The sequence below is a fragment of the Ixodes scapularis genome, unplaced genomic scaffold (genome assembly GCF_016920785.2).
Source record: "Ixodes scapularis isolate PalLabHiFi unplaced genomic scaffold, ASM1692078v2 PGA_scaffold2__306_contigs__length_199485367, whole genome shotgun sequence".
Taxonomy (NCBI): Eukaryota; Metazoa; Arthropoda; class Arachnida; order Ixodida; family Ixodidae; genus Ixodes; species Ixodes scapularis.
In genome coordinates, this window is record NW_024609857.1 from 60594816 (window position 1) to 60609685 (window position 14870).

Genomic DNA, 14870 nt, shown 5'->3' on the forward strand with positions numbered 1-14870 from the left:
TTTCGAAATAAAAAAAAAGTTCAATCTATCTCATCTGTTTGACGTATCAAAAAATTATATCAGTACTTTATGTTGTTTCTGAGAGAATGCTTCTATTAAAGAAGAGTCTCTGCGGCCTGTGCCTCCAGGCGCCCGCCTCGTAGGCGACGCACGCCGGCGTTCGCCAGCGAGGCGTCAACGCGTCTGAGACAGACGCCGCCGCAAGGTCTTCCCCGCTCTCCTGAAAACACGTTTTATTCACTTGATGCAGATGTTATCCTGACTTCCATGCATCGAAATTTTACTCTACTTCTGCCCAGGTATAACTGCCGACGAACGCAGGCCTGCATCGTCTGTTTCCCGAGTTTTGGAATGCGTACTGCGCGCCGACATCGTCTTTCGTTGGTTCAGATATAAAAACAATTCAGACAAGATAGCTCTTTACCGATGTGAAATGATAATGGTGATGCCGCTTCTCTATTGAACATAAATGTATTTCGATAGAATATGTAGTGCTACAAAAAGCAGTGTGATGGGGGAAAAAGCATTTCACTCTTTGTGGCGGACGCCTCACACCTCTGAGGTTCCGTTCATGTGCTGTTAAACTCCAGAATACACAGAGGCCAGCAGAACATGTTTCGAAATCTCAAATTACTAGTAATTTTAGAGGAAGTGTGTTTGATAAGAGGGGGGAGTTACACGAGTGGCGTCTTCGCCATCTGAGTGCCAGGCTCGGCAGACATTAGATGAGGTAAAAACCGTCATGGTGAGTCGGTTCATTAAACAAATTGTTAATTAAAATTTAATAACGGTTTCATGGCTCATTTTTCCATTTCAGTATTGACGCCAATTAGTATCAGGGGCTTGAACAATAAATATATTTTGCGAAAAGGTAATAGCTTCTTAGGTATTCATCGATCAGTTTCCGCGATTTTACTCCCGATTTCAATATTGCGCGTGTAAACATTGCCACAAGCCCTGCCCACAATGACGCTTAGAAGAGTAACGTAGTCGTTTGCATGACGTCGCCACTATCTCGGCAGCGCGTCCTTGGTGGATGCGCGAATGAACTTGAATGCACATTAGTTCAATCAAAATGCATTTAAGTTCAATGGGAAAGCGGCGTCACTGTTATCATTTTGCATCGGTGAAGAACAATTTGGCCTGTGTTGTTTTTATATCTCTACATACGACAGGCCAGGCCGACGCGAGGTATACATTCCAAAAGTCGGGAAGCAGACGATGCAGACCTGCGTTCTTCGGCAGTTACCTGGGCAGAAGTAGAGTAAAATTAAGGCGCCATCATTACCTAACGTAAAGAGGATACGGATGCATGAAAGCAAGGATAACGCCGTCGTTATCCTTACCGTTTTTTTTTCTCGCAATGTTATATTATAGTATTACATGAGTTTTATGCGAATCGCAGAAATTCGAAGCATGATATATCAGCAGAAATAAAATTTATTTTTCGCACAAAAATACTTTTTTATGAGTTAGGGGCTTTCTTATCCAAATTAATTTGTTCGTACATATCCCAGACATGAAATATTTGCCGCGTCTCTTTTGGCATGGAATGACCCACGTCTGACCTATTTACAATATTTTAATTACCTCGATATCACTGGAAAGCTCGAATTTAGCTCTTTTATTCGAGAAACGTTGAATATTATATGTGCGAAATAATAGCTCTTTTATTCAATGAACGTTGAATATGATACGTGCGAAATAAAATCCGTTACGCCCACGGCTTCCTGACCTACTCAGTATTTCCCGATTCAGACACTAGGTTAAGCAACGCCACCAAAGTAACAGTTCACGTTTGAACCTTCGAACCACGCATCCGCAACTTCCAGGCATACACGATGTGTCTCGCTTTAGTTGCTAGATAGCGCCGAACCAAGCAGCATTGCAGAATCCGCTAAGTGTGTGATAATGAAAAGCCCTGCGGCGACAATCAAGCAGTGGCCCTTTATTTTTCCTTGTCGCGATAGCATTCACTTGTCGAGTGTTCGGCGTGCACAGTTAGTGCTGGAGCCTGATGACAGCGGGCAAAGTGTGTGCAAAGAATGAAAGCTTCCAAAACGCTCTAGGCAGCTTCTTCTTTCTTCCTTCTTTTTTTTTTTTTTGTGCATTTTACGGCTAGTCGTTTTATCGGGGTAAGAAAGCGAGCATGCTGCTACCCCGCGATGTTCAATTATCGAATTACACAGTCATCGTAACTACCGTATATCAGTCAATGTAACCAGCAGCGCATGCGTCGTGGCCATGGGCACAGATAAGTCGTTTTCTTGTTGATATAAAGATACATGCGATCGAAAATCGAGTTTTCTGCCGGCCGTCTTTCTGGAAACAGCAACATTCCGTGGCAGAACCATGGGCCTGCTCACGAACTTCGCAGCGAACTTGTTCCTGTACGCGTCTCTGGCCCTCGGTCTTCTGCTCCTGGTGCCGTTGAAACTCAGCCAGGAGTTACGCTCGGCGTATTTTGCCCGCTTCTTTCTCCCCGTACTCAACCACCTGTGTCGAGACCGATTCAACGACATCCGTCGGCGAGCGGTCTCCCAGCTGAACGACCTCGTGTCCCAAGACGATGCGCTCAAGGAAGAGGACGCCATCAGTGTCTTGGAGATCGGCGCTGGCTTCGGCGTCAACTTCGAGCACATCACGCGGCCGGTCAGGTACTCCAACGTGGAACACCAGCAAGAGCTCGAGGAGTCCTTTCAGGTCAACCTCAGAAAGAATTCCAACGTGAAACTGGAGCGCTGGATTACTAGGTGCGGCGAGTGCATGCCGGACGTTCCGGACGCTTCCGTGGACGCCGTCCTCCTAACCTACATCCTTTGCTCAACGACGGACGTGGACAGGGTCCTCGCCGAGTGCAAGAGGGTGCTGGTAAAGGTACGGTATGGCGGTTTAGTGATTGCTTCTTAACGTTCTCAAGAAATTGGGGCTGGCTTGCTATTATTGCCACTGACAGATTAAGAACGACATGGAGGTCCTCCGGGTGCCCGACTCCAGCGCGTGCTTCCAACCTTCGGTCACTCTTCGACGTCTCTCGAGTCTCGAGCGTGCACGCGCTACCAATGTATTGCGGAAGTTGGGACACCTGAAAGAGTCGTCCTGTCGCTTATCCTGTAAGCGACTCACTGAGACTAGAAGCTCCACCTTCAGCGCGAGCTCGCAGGCTTCGCCAGTGCTTTGGTGCGTGTGCCAGCGCGTTCACACTTGCGTTAGCATGGGCAGAAAGCTCGCGCTAGAGGCGGAGCTTCTAGTCGCAGCTTAAGCGCCAACGGGGTATTAGCGGCGAGACGTTTTGGTGGCGCCCTCCTATGGTTCCCTCTCGTGACGTCATTACCTTGCGAACAACAAGTTCGATGGTGTTTGTTAATAGCATGGTGAGAGCTTGAAATCATTGCGCTCTCAAAGCAACACTGCCAACACCGTCAAAATTAAAGTTCTTACATTCCTCTTATTTCCATCGATGATAAGTCCTTTCCTTACGTCATAGTCAGTATTCGGCCAGTCGAGGAAAGCCGACCACAGCGACGCTTTCGATCGCGCACGTCGCCCAATAGACCCTTTTGTTTACAAACATGAACTGCCGCTTGCGTCCAAAGCGACTTCTGCTCGCACAGTCTTCGCAGCCTGTTGAGCTCGCTTCTGTCACCAGTGTTCAAAAGCATAAATTTTACACGGACAACAAAGAGATTTAACGGGGGCCTTCGGCTGAACAATATTACATCTTGTAGGAGGCAAGTTGGGTTGCAAGAATACTCCAAATATTTTAACAGATCTCGCACTCCTACGTTCTTTTGGCGTTCTCCTGTAGAATTGGTGGTTAAACGTTTCATCTACATTTCAAGCAGCGGTGTTAAAGGGGCCCTGCAACCCAATTTAAGCGTCTACCTTTTTTTGCGGTTTCCACATAGCTTGGGATTCGGGCAAGCCAGCGAGCACGGAGAGTAACTAAATATCGGCGAGTCATATTTTAACCGGACGAAGCGGCAACCTCCTCCACCTACGGGGGCGACCCGCGGTGCCGAAAGCTCGCGATATGTGACATCATGACGTTTTTGGTCCTAGCCTCACTACTGGCCAGAGCCGCTAAAAGCTTTTTTTAGTCGAAATACAGCATATAAGTGGCGCGAACCGTTTCAATTATTTATGACAGTAGTTTTTGTTCAGTATTTTAGGTCGGAAAAGAAACAAATCCAGTTTATAAAGTACGGAAACAAAAAAAATGACCCGTCCACATATCCTCTACCAAGCGGTGGAAAAGGCGGCGCATACTTGAAAAAGGTAGTGGGATCAGGCGCTGACGAGCGGCGAGCGTAGAAAGGTCCCGGATGTACGCGGCAGCGCTGTGGTCATATGGGCTCGAGGATCCGGCCGGTTCCGAGCGTTCCAAAGGCCTTCGGCGAGCAGGTTCTGCTTGCGGTTCGGCCGTTTGGCATACCGCCAAACGGTATGCCAAACGCGAAGTGGCTCCCACTCTGAACTGATCTTTACCACGTGTTCGCTGTCGTTTGTGGCCAATGAATTCTCATGCCGAATTAGTGTTTAATCGCGCAGCAAATGCAATGCGAGCCGCCCTGGCCGCCAGCTTCATCCAGCCTATCCAGCGCATGCTTTAGTGGCGCCCTCTCGAGCCGTCGACACGGAGTGTGGCAGCCGTGAGCGCCCGCTGAGCTCATTACCCTTCCTCTAGTTCACGGCCACTCAAGCCAGGACCAAGGACATTATGAAGGAGGTTATTTTTTGCTTGTTTTTGTAATTTTAATTTACCTATAACTTTTAAAATAAAGCGAAATTCGAGAAAAAAAAAAAGTTTCATTAAGTTGCTACGTTCAGTGCACTCAGATTCGGTGCAAATAAAAAAAAACAGTCGAAAAGCCGTTGCAGGGCTTCTAGCTTAAAGGTGGCCACTGCTCATTCTTTTTTGTAAACCGCAAGTTCTCTGGGATGTCAAAACTGGAGCACCACCTGGTGGCGGTTGTTAGGAAAGGGGTCTATAGACGTTTTCCGTTTCCGATCGTTCTCATGTCGTTTCCGGTTCTGGTATGCGGGACAAAGAGAACCAAACATTTCAACCTGGAATATGCGAGAAAATATAGGTGAGGCGAAACAAGAATCTTTGACAACCACGCTTTTTTCCTTTTGACCTCTCCAGCGGCGTGGAGAGATAAAAACGATGTTTTACCGCATACCAGAAGTGACAAAATTCAAGATGGCTGCGCCCTTTTGGAAAAGGTGTCTAGAAGGAGCGTCTTAGCCCCAGTGTAGGGTGGACATCACGCGCGTTGCAGCTGCCAGATAAAGTCCTCGCCTTGGTTATGAGCGGCGCCACTCGATATGCGGCTAATGGCAGCCCGGTTTTTCATGCTTATCTAAGGGAGACTTTTTTTTAAGCCATTTTTTGGGTGCATTACTTCATGTAGAACTTGGCACTTGCGCTACGCGTGTTGCTTAAACGTCCCTAGTTTCGTGCCTCAACGGCGGCAATAAGATTTATGAACGCGTTAAATCGGAAAGATGTCTTGCGCGGCGTTCGAGTCAGGGTCCGTCAAGCTCAGAGCAGACACTCCGAGAAAAAAGAGCGCGTGCCCGAGGGCCAAAGGACCTATGGGAACGAGACACTTTTGTGGGTAGCTAAGAGTGTGAAGGAAAACCCTGCCAAAGGGCTTGTGCGCTTTCTCGGGCAGTGCTTTCTTTCATGTAGCATGACCTTCGAGAGTCTCGCTAGCAATCTCGGAGCAACTTTCTGAGGCAGTCAAAGGGAGTGCCTGCTTGAAAGCTTATCAAAGTCGTGCGCGCTCAGTCCTCCCTTCGGAAATGCCCCAGAAAGCCGGCCCAGGTGATTGATATTACTATTTCAATATCACCTGAAGGTTCAAGTTGAGATTTCAGTCACGATCTAAATTAAACCTCCCCCTCCCCCTCAAAGAAATTTAATCTTGGAACTTATAATCAGTATTTTTATATAAATAACTTGTAAACGAATTTTTCGTTCTTGCAACATTTTCTGTAGCTCGGTAAAGCTGTAAGCGCAGGATTAAATACAAAAAAAAAAAATCTTGACAAACGTGCAAGCCGTAACATCAATACGTCACATATGTTCCTTCCAGTATGTGTGTACTTTTCACATTTCAGGACGAAAGTGCTGTGTACGAATGTTTCTATAAAATAGTTTTATCTTATATACTGTGATAACGCGAACGCTCCTTGTCCTATACTCTACTTAAACCAGCTAATACTGTAGTGTAATGTCTAATCGCGTGACTTTTTAACATCAATTGTTTTCGTGCGTCGACATAACTGGTGAGTAAGTCGGATATACAACAAAAATGCGAGCTAAATCTGATATTTGAGTCGCATCATCCCGAGCTCCATGCAAGTTTTTATTATAGTTTATGACTGGCATGCGAACTATAGTCGCCAAGATAGTGCAAACAACGAGGCGTGTCTTTCGAACGCCCGGCCTCCAACACGTGCTCCATGCCTTCCGCCGTGCTTTGACTGCGCGCCCGTGCTTTGACTGCGCACGACTCCGAAGCATATCGAAGGTATACAGGAATCTTGCGCTGGAGGCAGGACAACCGAAGCTTCCGCCTCGCCATTTTCACCTTTTCTGTGACCATACCTATCATTTTTTTTTATACCTGTGTAAATGACTGGATGATTTCGGCGCCCACGCGCTATGTAAAATTTAAATTTAAACTAGGATGATGTAATAGTTTTAGGCCTATTGCATTTTATATCCCATGGCGGGCCCGCCCCAATGACGACTTCCAAACATATCTGTGGCCTCTTCCAGGGAGGCAGACTCGTGTTTCTTGAGCACGTGGCACAACCGGAGGGGAGCTGGAGCTTTACCGTGCAGCGGTTGCTGGATCCGCTCTGGTCGCATGTCTTTTGTGGCTGCCACCTGACCAGAAGGACGGGGGACGTCTTGGCCAAGGCGGGCTTCGCTCAGCTGGAACTCGCCGAAGAATACATGGCCGCGCCTTTTGTGCTGAGTCCCCACGTGTACGGCTTTGCCGTCATGGGGGAGTACAAACCGGAGCCGTGCCCGTCTCCGAAACGTTTCTTTGGGATGTTGGCAGAAAATGAACGACAAGCTCTCTTGAAATTGGAATGATGAAGGTGCTCTGGCAAGTCATGATGTACTTCAGGCCAGCCGACGAACTCTTTTGTGGTGAATTTGATGGCGCCTTCACTGGAACTTCTGGAGGATGCAATAAAGCTTTTTTCCCCTTTCTGCCTACGTTTTTCATGCCTTACTTGAATCTGGAGAAATCGAAGAAGGGGACAGTTTTCAACCTATGTTACCCAGAACATCAATCGAACAAAGTACAGTTATAGAGCCTGCATTTTTCCCCTTTTTAAAAAAGCTTTTTTATGCGAATGCTGCTTGGGACCTCGACTTCTTAGTAAGACGTTTCTTTTTGATCGAGATTAATCCCAGCTTCAGCACAAGGACCTTAGCAATAACTGCTGTCAGATAATCGTCTCTTCCGAAATGAGTTATTAAAACCTATAGCAGTCTAGTGAACCAGTACACGTGACGTTTTTTTAAAGGTCTATCGCAGTCTCTTTAAAATGGAGCATATCGAAGTAAAGTGGAAAAATTCCTGGTACTTTTTTGGGGTGTGTGGGTGCATCTAGTAGAGGAATACACCTACGAGTTGTGCGCTGGGCAAAGAGAAAGAATTTCGTCATGATGAAACCCGACGTATACTAAGGAATTTCACCAGTTACCGAAATGTTGGACACGGATGGAAACTAGCCATAGGGCTGCGTATGTCTTTGGGTGATGTGGTCATGCGCATCAGAAGTAAAATGTTTGCACTGGTACATGTGAACGAAATGACTGGATCGTGGGAAAGTAGCCAGTGCCATTGCCTTCCCTGCCTGCTAGCCGGACACAAACGGATACTAGCATAAAGACGACCAAACTTTGCAAGGTTGATTGGCTGGTCGGTCTCGGTTAACATGGCAGTCGCCATTTTTGTCCATTCCAATTTTCGAAGCTTCGAAAGGGCCGTTTTGAACCAGTCGCACCATGATCGATATATGGAGAATTATCGTACTGAAAACGTTCCTCGCCAGTATAACAGTCTTTGGTGCTGTGCACGCAATCCACTTATCACGCATGCCTATCTCCACTAGATTTCTTACCATTATATTGTTGCTGCGTAGTTAAAGACAGGAAAATTTATTTTCAATGGCGCTGAACGCCGGCGCCGCATGTGGTGGCGTTGCGAATATGTTCGCTTGTTTCGCCGGTCTGTGGATAACAAAATCTCGGTATTCAAGAAACGTCTCTATAAAGCTATACCCGTCACCAGCATATTTAGATCGGCTCACCACAAGTGGAGAGGTAAAAGAGAAACTATTTTTTCCATGAACCAACATGGCGGTCATATGGGGAGCTTGGCGCAACTTTCCCACGATCCAGTGGCATTAATGTGAACAAGCCGATAAAGAGCTATAGCCTGCCAGAGCACAGGCACATTGGCATAGCAAGGCACTTTTTTCGGGGGAAGAGGGGGGGGGGGGGGGCGCTTCTGGGTCAAGAGATCCAACGAGTCAAAAGGTCCAATAATGGATCTTTTGACTCGTTGGATCTTTTGACTAGCCAGACACGAGTCAAAAAATCCAATGTGGGTCAAGAGGTCCAACGAGTCAAGAGATCCATCGAGTCAAAAGATCCACACCGAGTCAAGAGGTCCAACAAGTCAAAAGATCAACGGCGAGTCAAGAGATCCAACGAGTCAAAAGGTCCAACGAGTCAGAAGGTCCAACAATGAATCTTTCGACGCGTTGTATCTCTTGACTCGGCAGACGCGAGTCAAAAGATTCAATGCGGGTCAAAAAGGCCAATCACTCGAGAACTGCCGCGTCATATTGCAAGGGGGTCGCGAAAAGCTCCTCACCAGTCCTCCCCTAGTGCAAGGGGAGACGTTGGACATTAAAGATCAGAAAACAATTTTAACTAAGTGCCGTAGTTTTTGTTGAAAAAAGAAAAAAAATGTGAGACAGATTTAAGTTTGACGCGCCGCTCAACTCCGCACTGTTTTCCGGTTTGCAGCCGGAAAAATGGCCTGAAGGGGTTACCCGGAGACGGATTTTCTGTCGCTGGCTTTGGTAAGTGTGGAGGGAGCGCTTTTCTTTGCTTCGGGTAGATGCGCCCCTAAAACTGCGTGACAAAAGTCAGGAATATGAGTCTTTCGACGCGTCTGTTCACCGCTTTCACGGCAACATTAACAAAAAAAAATGTATCGTCAAATTGAGCAGGTACTTATTGAACTCTAACTCTTTCACTCAGTTCACGTCACGCGCGTATTTACTTGGCCGGCACAAGCGGCTGCAGGAAGAAAGGGAACTAGTTCCCTTTTTTCTTCGCGATTTCTCCGCGGCCAGGGGAGGGCCGGAGGAGATTCTCCTCATTTTGTTGCGATGTCGCTGAACCTGACTTTTTTTTTTTTTTTTTTTTTTTTCCGTAAAGCAATATTTTCCGCGAAGATGAAGCAGAACGAGCATACAACCGCGGCGAGAGACCTGCTTTCAAAACGCATCTCCTTTGTCTTTGGGTGACTTCGATTTTCCTGGAGTCACGAATAATTAGCGGGCTAGCAAGCAGGCAATAGACAAATTGCCAACATCTAAACGAAAAAGGCAGGCGAAAAAACGATCTGAGTGGCTATGTGTGTAAACAAAGTTATCCAGGATCTAAAAATCGCTGAGCTTATGTCCGGAGAGATAGTATACGGCGAGCTTTTTACAGCGAAGCTTTTTATGGCTAGGGTACTGTAGATTTTTCGTGTGCGTAACCAAAAACTTTACGCTCGCACCGCCGCACGCGCACGCCTTCAAAAGATCCAACGCGAGCTGAACATAGGTCCCGACAGCAAACTCGAAAAAATAGTAGCCGAGATACTTGAAAACCAAAAGCAGATCAGGGTGGAAATCAAAGAAGTGAATGAAAATCAAATAAATACTCAAAAAAGAGAGAGATGGCGGAGAAAAGCGCTAAGCTCGAGGCTGCCCTATATGACCTACAAGCAAGCAATAAGCAGATAGTGCAACACCTTCTTTGAGTAACGAGCACCACGTGGCGGTTTGTCCGCGAACTACAAATGAAGGGCAGCCCAACGGACTCCGCTCGTCAAAACACATTGACATCGTGCCGTTCTATCGCTTTTCATTGCTGTTTATGCCCCATGCTACCGATACCCAGGAAAAGGATCTTCAAAAGAGACGATATGCGCGGAAAGATAGGAAAGAAATGTTGTTCGAGCGGGATGGTGCCCTGCGAAAATGGAGACAGCGGGAAGCAAAGCCAGGGGAGGGGGTGTGCGCATTAGCAGAAGCTTACTTGAAGAAGGTTCATCCGGCTGCACCATGAGAAGTTAGTTGACCTTGAAGACAAGGGTAGACAAAAATTTAATAGTGTTTGGTATTCATGAGGCACAAAACGAAACTGATGACGAAGTCACAACTATAGAGTGGTCACCGTCCTCTTTCTAAACAAGCTGGGTGTGACTGTCAAGACGCTCGAACGTATTCACAAGTTGGGAAACGTTCCGACGGCAAAACTAGGTTGATTTTCTTAAAATTGTTCGACTACAACCTAAAAGTCGAGGTGTTTCGCAACTGCTAAAAAATTAAAGGCACCAAAATTTCTATTTCCAGTTACTATTTTCAGGACACTTCGAATAAACGAAATCATCTTTAGGCCAGTACGAGTACAGAGAGAGCTAACAAGTCGCGTGTAATACACGGAAAGAGGTTCAGGTCAATGGCGATACTTTTTATTTGAACGACTCCGGCGGACGCAAGGTAAAAGTGTCGAGCACGCGCGGTTCTAAGACGAACAGAAAAAAAAATATGTGACAACAACAACAGTTGCAAGCAAAAGGCTTGCGCCTGGTTATTGTTAATTCCAGAAGCCTCGCCAATAAAGTCCCTAAGCTAGAGCATTTACTGATACTTCATAATCCACACGTCGCACTGGCAACCGAGACTTGGCTCCATTACAACTTTCAAGGCTGTGAACTGCTCTCACCATGGTGGAGAAGTTGCAATTGTCCTAAAAAAAAAAACACATTTAGACTGCATATTAATGCCTCAATATTCCAACACAAAGTCTTTAGTGCCAGATGTGGTTCAACGAGGCTTTATTTACAATTGGCGCTGTGTACAGGCCCCCAGACTCTCCGATTTCGTATATAGAACCAATTTTCGGCTACGTTAGCGTAAACGTTACCGACTGACAAAAGATAATAATTGCAAGTGATTTTAATTTACTAGGAATAAACTGGGAAGGCTTTGAGACTGGTCCGCGGTAGAAAATAAAAGCTGCGAGTTGCTGCTGGACATCGCATTTTGCAATGGTTTGACGCAGGTGGTCAATGAACCGACTAGAATAATTGGACCGACAAGTTAGTTACTCGACTTCGTGTTCATTCCTAATCAGTTGCGGAGCTACGAGACCAGTGTTTCTGAGTGACTGTCAGACGCTCGTACTGTTGAGCATCAATTTCGTCAAGGCATCCGTGAGCATCCGAGAGTGATAGAGCAGACGATGTAAGCATTATCGATTACCTAGATATCTCCTTAGATATGCTTGCGGACGTAAGTGACGTCTAATTATAATGGCAACAATTCAATACCGTGATTCACCACTGTAAAACGAAGTTTGTTTCTGAGAGGACCAAGCGGGTGGCAAAGCAAAACCCTTGGGTAGCACGCGAAATAATCCAACTCAAGCGCAAGATCGCTACAAGGCGAAATAAAAAAATTGGCTAATTATAACGTTTTGTCAGAAATATCGCACACAAAAAAAGATAAACCTAGTAACGCAGAACTAAAATATTTTTCAGAAGTAGTGCTTTAATTCATGAGAAGTTCGCCGCGGAAGTTTTGGCGCCATCTGGTATCGTCCAGAGATAAAATAGATTGTCACCGTGGATCACCAAATTAGTGCTGAGCCAGCAGAAATGGCATGCATATTCAATAATTTCTTCCATTCTGTTTTTACGGACGCTGACAATGCTTCGGGTAACTTTGAAGTGACCAATGATAGCCAACCCTCAATAATGCCTGATCTGATTGTCACTGAGCAAGGCGTCTTTTCTTTGTTGTTAGATCTGGATATTAAAACAAAATACAGGAGGACGCTTACCTGTGAACCCCCACTCGCTCCCAAGCCGTGCAAGCGTGAACGCCGAGGTTTTTCAAATATACCAATGAACCCCCACTCGCTCCCAAGCCGTGCAAGCGTGAACGCCGAGGTTTTTCAAATATGTCATTTGCTCGTTGAAGGCGAAACTTGAGCTTATCGGCAAAGAACGATATCGCGGTGCTCTCGTCAGAGCGAGGCCAGGAAAGTTGATAGCCGGGGAGACGCCCACAAAACGAGCAAAACAAGAAATGGTTTGTTCTTGACAAGATGCCGGTCAATTCAATTGGCAGATAAGCATCGCCTTTGCTAATTAATTTATTGTTAAACAGAACAAAGTAGTATTTCATACTCTGCTCGACGTGGCGGCTACTTAATTGGTCACTTTCTGACGGTTTGCATGCGTAATCGTCATCGTTCCGCTACGCGCTCCTGTGTACTTTGTCTTTGTACAGCCCCGAGACATGAAATTTCTGTTCATCACATAAGAGAGTCAGTAATAGACTTGTATATGTTTCATAAGTTATGCATCTGTCAGGAATACGTGGTCATATTTAAATTAGCTCCAAAATCAAAAATTTCTTTAAGGTTTAAAAATTACTTCTACGCGTGCCTATTGAGGATAAAAATGCCGGAAAGTATTTGCGGAGCATCTTTCATACAATTTTCGGGTGCATTTACTTATGGTATATACCTTTAAAATACCTTTAAATTACATCAACAATGCATCAATATACTCATTTCGCCATACCCATACACTCAGTCCAGAGTACGCGCAAACTACGGTAAACAAAGAATACTTAATCAGATCGCACAGCTATTAAACAACCATCCTGAAATACTGTCCATGATAAATAATTCCAACACAATACACACATTTAAACGAACACTGGAAACGTATACCTTTCAGGTATAACATGATTTATTAAAGTTTCCGGCCGCATTTCTTTTCTTATATCAATGTATCTTAGTGTAATCCCACTATTAGTATTTGATTGTTTTTGTTGCTATGTTTCTGTACGTTGTGCTGCTGACTGTACATGGGGATGGAGCCCTGTCAGGCGATTTAAATCGCCTTTTGCCCCATCCTCCTAGACACTTGTCTGAATAAAGAATATTATTATTATTATTATTATTTATGTTTTCAAATGTTCAGTTAGCAATTAAATATATATTTTATGGTGATCGCTAAATTTGGCTTTATGAAGTTCACATAACCGCTTGAGACCGACAAGGGAGGACAATACTCGAAAATAGGCCTGCTAAGTCTGCGAAACGTGTTTTTTTTTTTTTTTTCGCTGTTTGGCAGTGTGAAACATCGGGTTGCAGGGAATGTAATAAAGGACTTCGTGCTCACATGATAGATCGGGAGGCAGATACACGAAATGTGTAGAAAGAAAGAGATAAAAAAAAAATATTTTTTAATAATCCCCTACAGATCGCCTTACTGCAAAAAGAAATACATATAGATGCATGCAATTATATTCCTAATTATTCATAAATAGCGCGAAGGACAGACGAAGATTCCAGAATCCAAATATAAATCACATTTGGGTATCAGCTTGCATAAGCCCGAAGCTTAACGAAATACTACCTTGGGAGGAATTCAAAACATGATAGAGCCATGTTTTTGCATATCCAGTACCAACTCGCCCAACAAACTGTTCGAAGGAATGTTATATTCTATTTTACGTGCCCCAATGTTTTGGACGCTCACTTCACAACTCTCCTTTATCAGTCCTGCGCTCTAACATTTCATTAGGATGCCGTATATCATCGCGAGACTGCTATATATACTGCACAACTTTACAATTTAGACATCTGTTGCTAGTCTTGCGAACATCTCGTTTCACCAAAAAGCTGAACTGGTTAACATGGTTTGCACCATGATGTCATCGCACTATATGCTGGTGGTCATTGCGGTTCGTTCTTGCTGAGAAAATCAAATCCAGTGTTGCAAAATGCACGCTGCAGAAGGTGCGCGCTCTGAGAGATACAAATTATTTCCGTTTGGTACAATGTCGTGGGGAACGGCAGGGGCGTCTGGCACCATGGAAACGCACTTTCTCGCAGGGGTGTTTTTTGCAGGCAAAGTAGCTTTCGGGGCCACGCTGTTTGGTCTGTGCCAAAGATGGGGATGGTGGGGGGGGGGGGGGCACTTTTAAGAAAAACAGTATGTTTTTAAAACTAGCCTCCCCCCCCCCCCCCCCCCCCCCCCCCACACACACACACACACACTTTTTTCTTTTTGTTTTCGTTGCTCCTTTACAGAATACTTTTTATTCTCGAGGGACTGCCTCCTCCGTTTAGGGATGTTATTCGGCAATTATATTTGCTGTTTTTTTTCATCAAATTGTGAAGTTTCATCTAAATACGGAGGTGGCCGAAACTTGAGGAAAAACTTGAGAATGGCACTCCTCTGAGACAATTACAGCGGCTGCCAAAGCTCGACTGTTTCTCTGAGGCCACTAAGGTTTTTCATTTCAGGTATCTCTCCCGCACACGCGCATAGTTCTGTGTAACGTCGGATGAGTAAGTCCCATGTAGTCCTCTTAAAACTTTCTTCTTTCTTTCTTTAATAAATGATAAAAATCAAGAAAAAAGAGACAGTGGCTGCTGTTATAGCGGCGCCGGCTACTCCTTTGAACTTGGAAATAATTAGTGTTCATTCACTTGGCAGTTCACAGTTGTCATATAAACTAAGCGC

General features: G+C 45.3%; 1 protein-coding gene across 1 annotated transcript; it reads left to right on the forward strand.

Annotated features, from left to right (window-relative positions):
• Positions 1 to 2131: 2131 nt before the first annotated feature.
• Positions 2132 to 7238, forward strand: LOC8038523 (methyltransferase-like protein 7B). The gene is made up of 2 exons (XM_029968208.3): positions 2132 to 2877; positions 6794 to 7238. Exons 1-2 carry the CDS (start codon positions 2353 to 2355, stop codon positions 7115 to 7117), a joined length of 849 nt encoding a protein of 282 aa, XP_029824068.3. The 5' UTR covers positions 2132 to 2352; the 3' UTR covers positions 7118 to 7238.
• Positions 7239 to 14870: the final 7632 nt, after the last annotated feature.

Bases quoted from the DNA above. Each gene is read 5' to 3' on its own strand.
- LOC8038523 (XM_029968208.3), top strand. From the start codon at position 2,353: ATGGGCCTGCTCACGAACTTCGCAGCGAACTTGTTCCTGTACGCGTCT. The intron at 2,878-6,793 runs GTACGGTATGGC...GGCCTCTTCCAG, and splicing joins GCAAGAGGGTGCTGGTAAAG to GGAGGCAGACTCGTGTTTCT.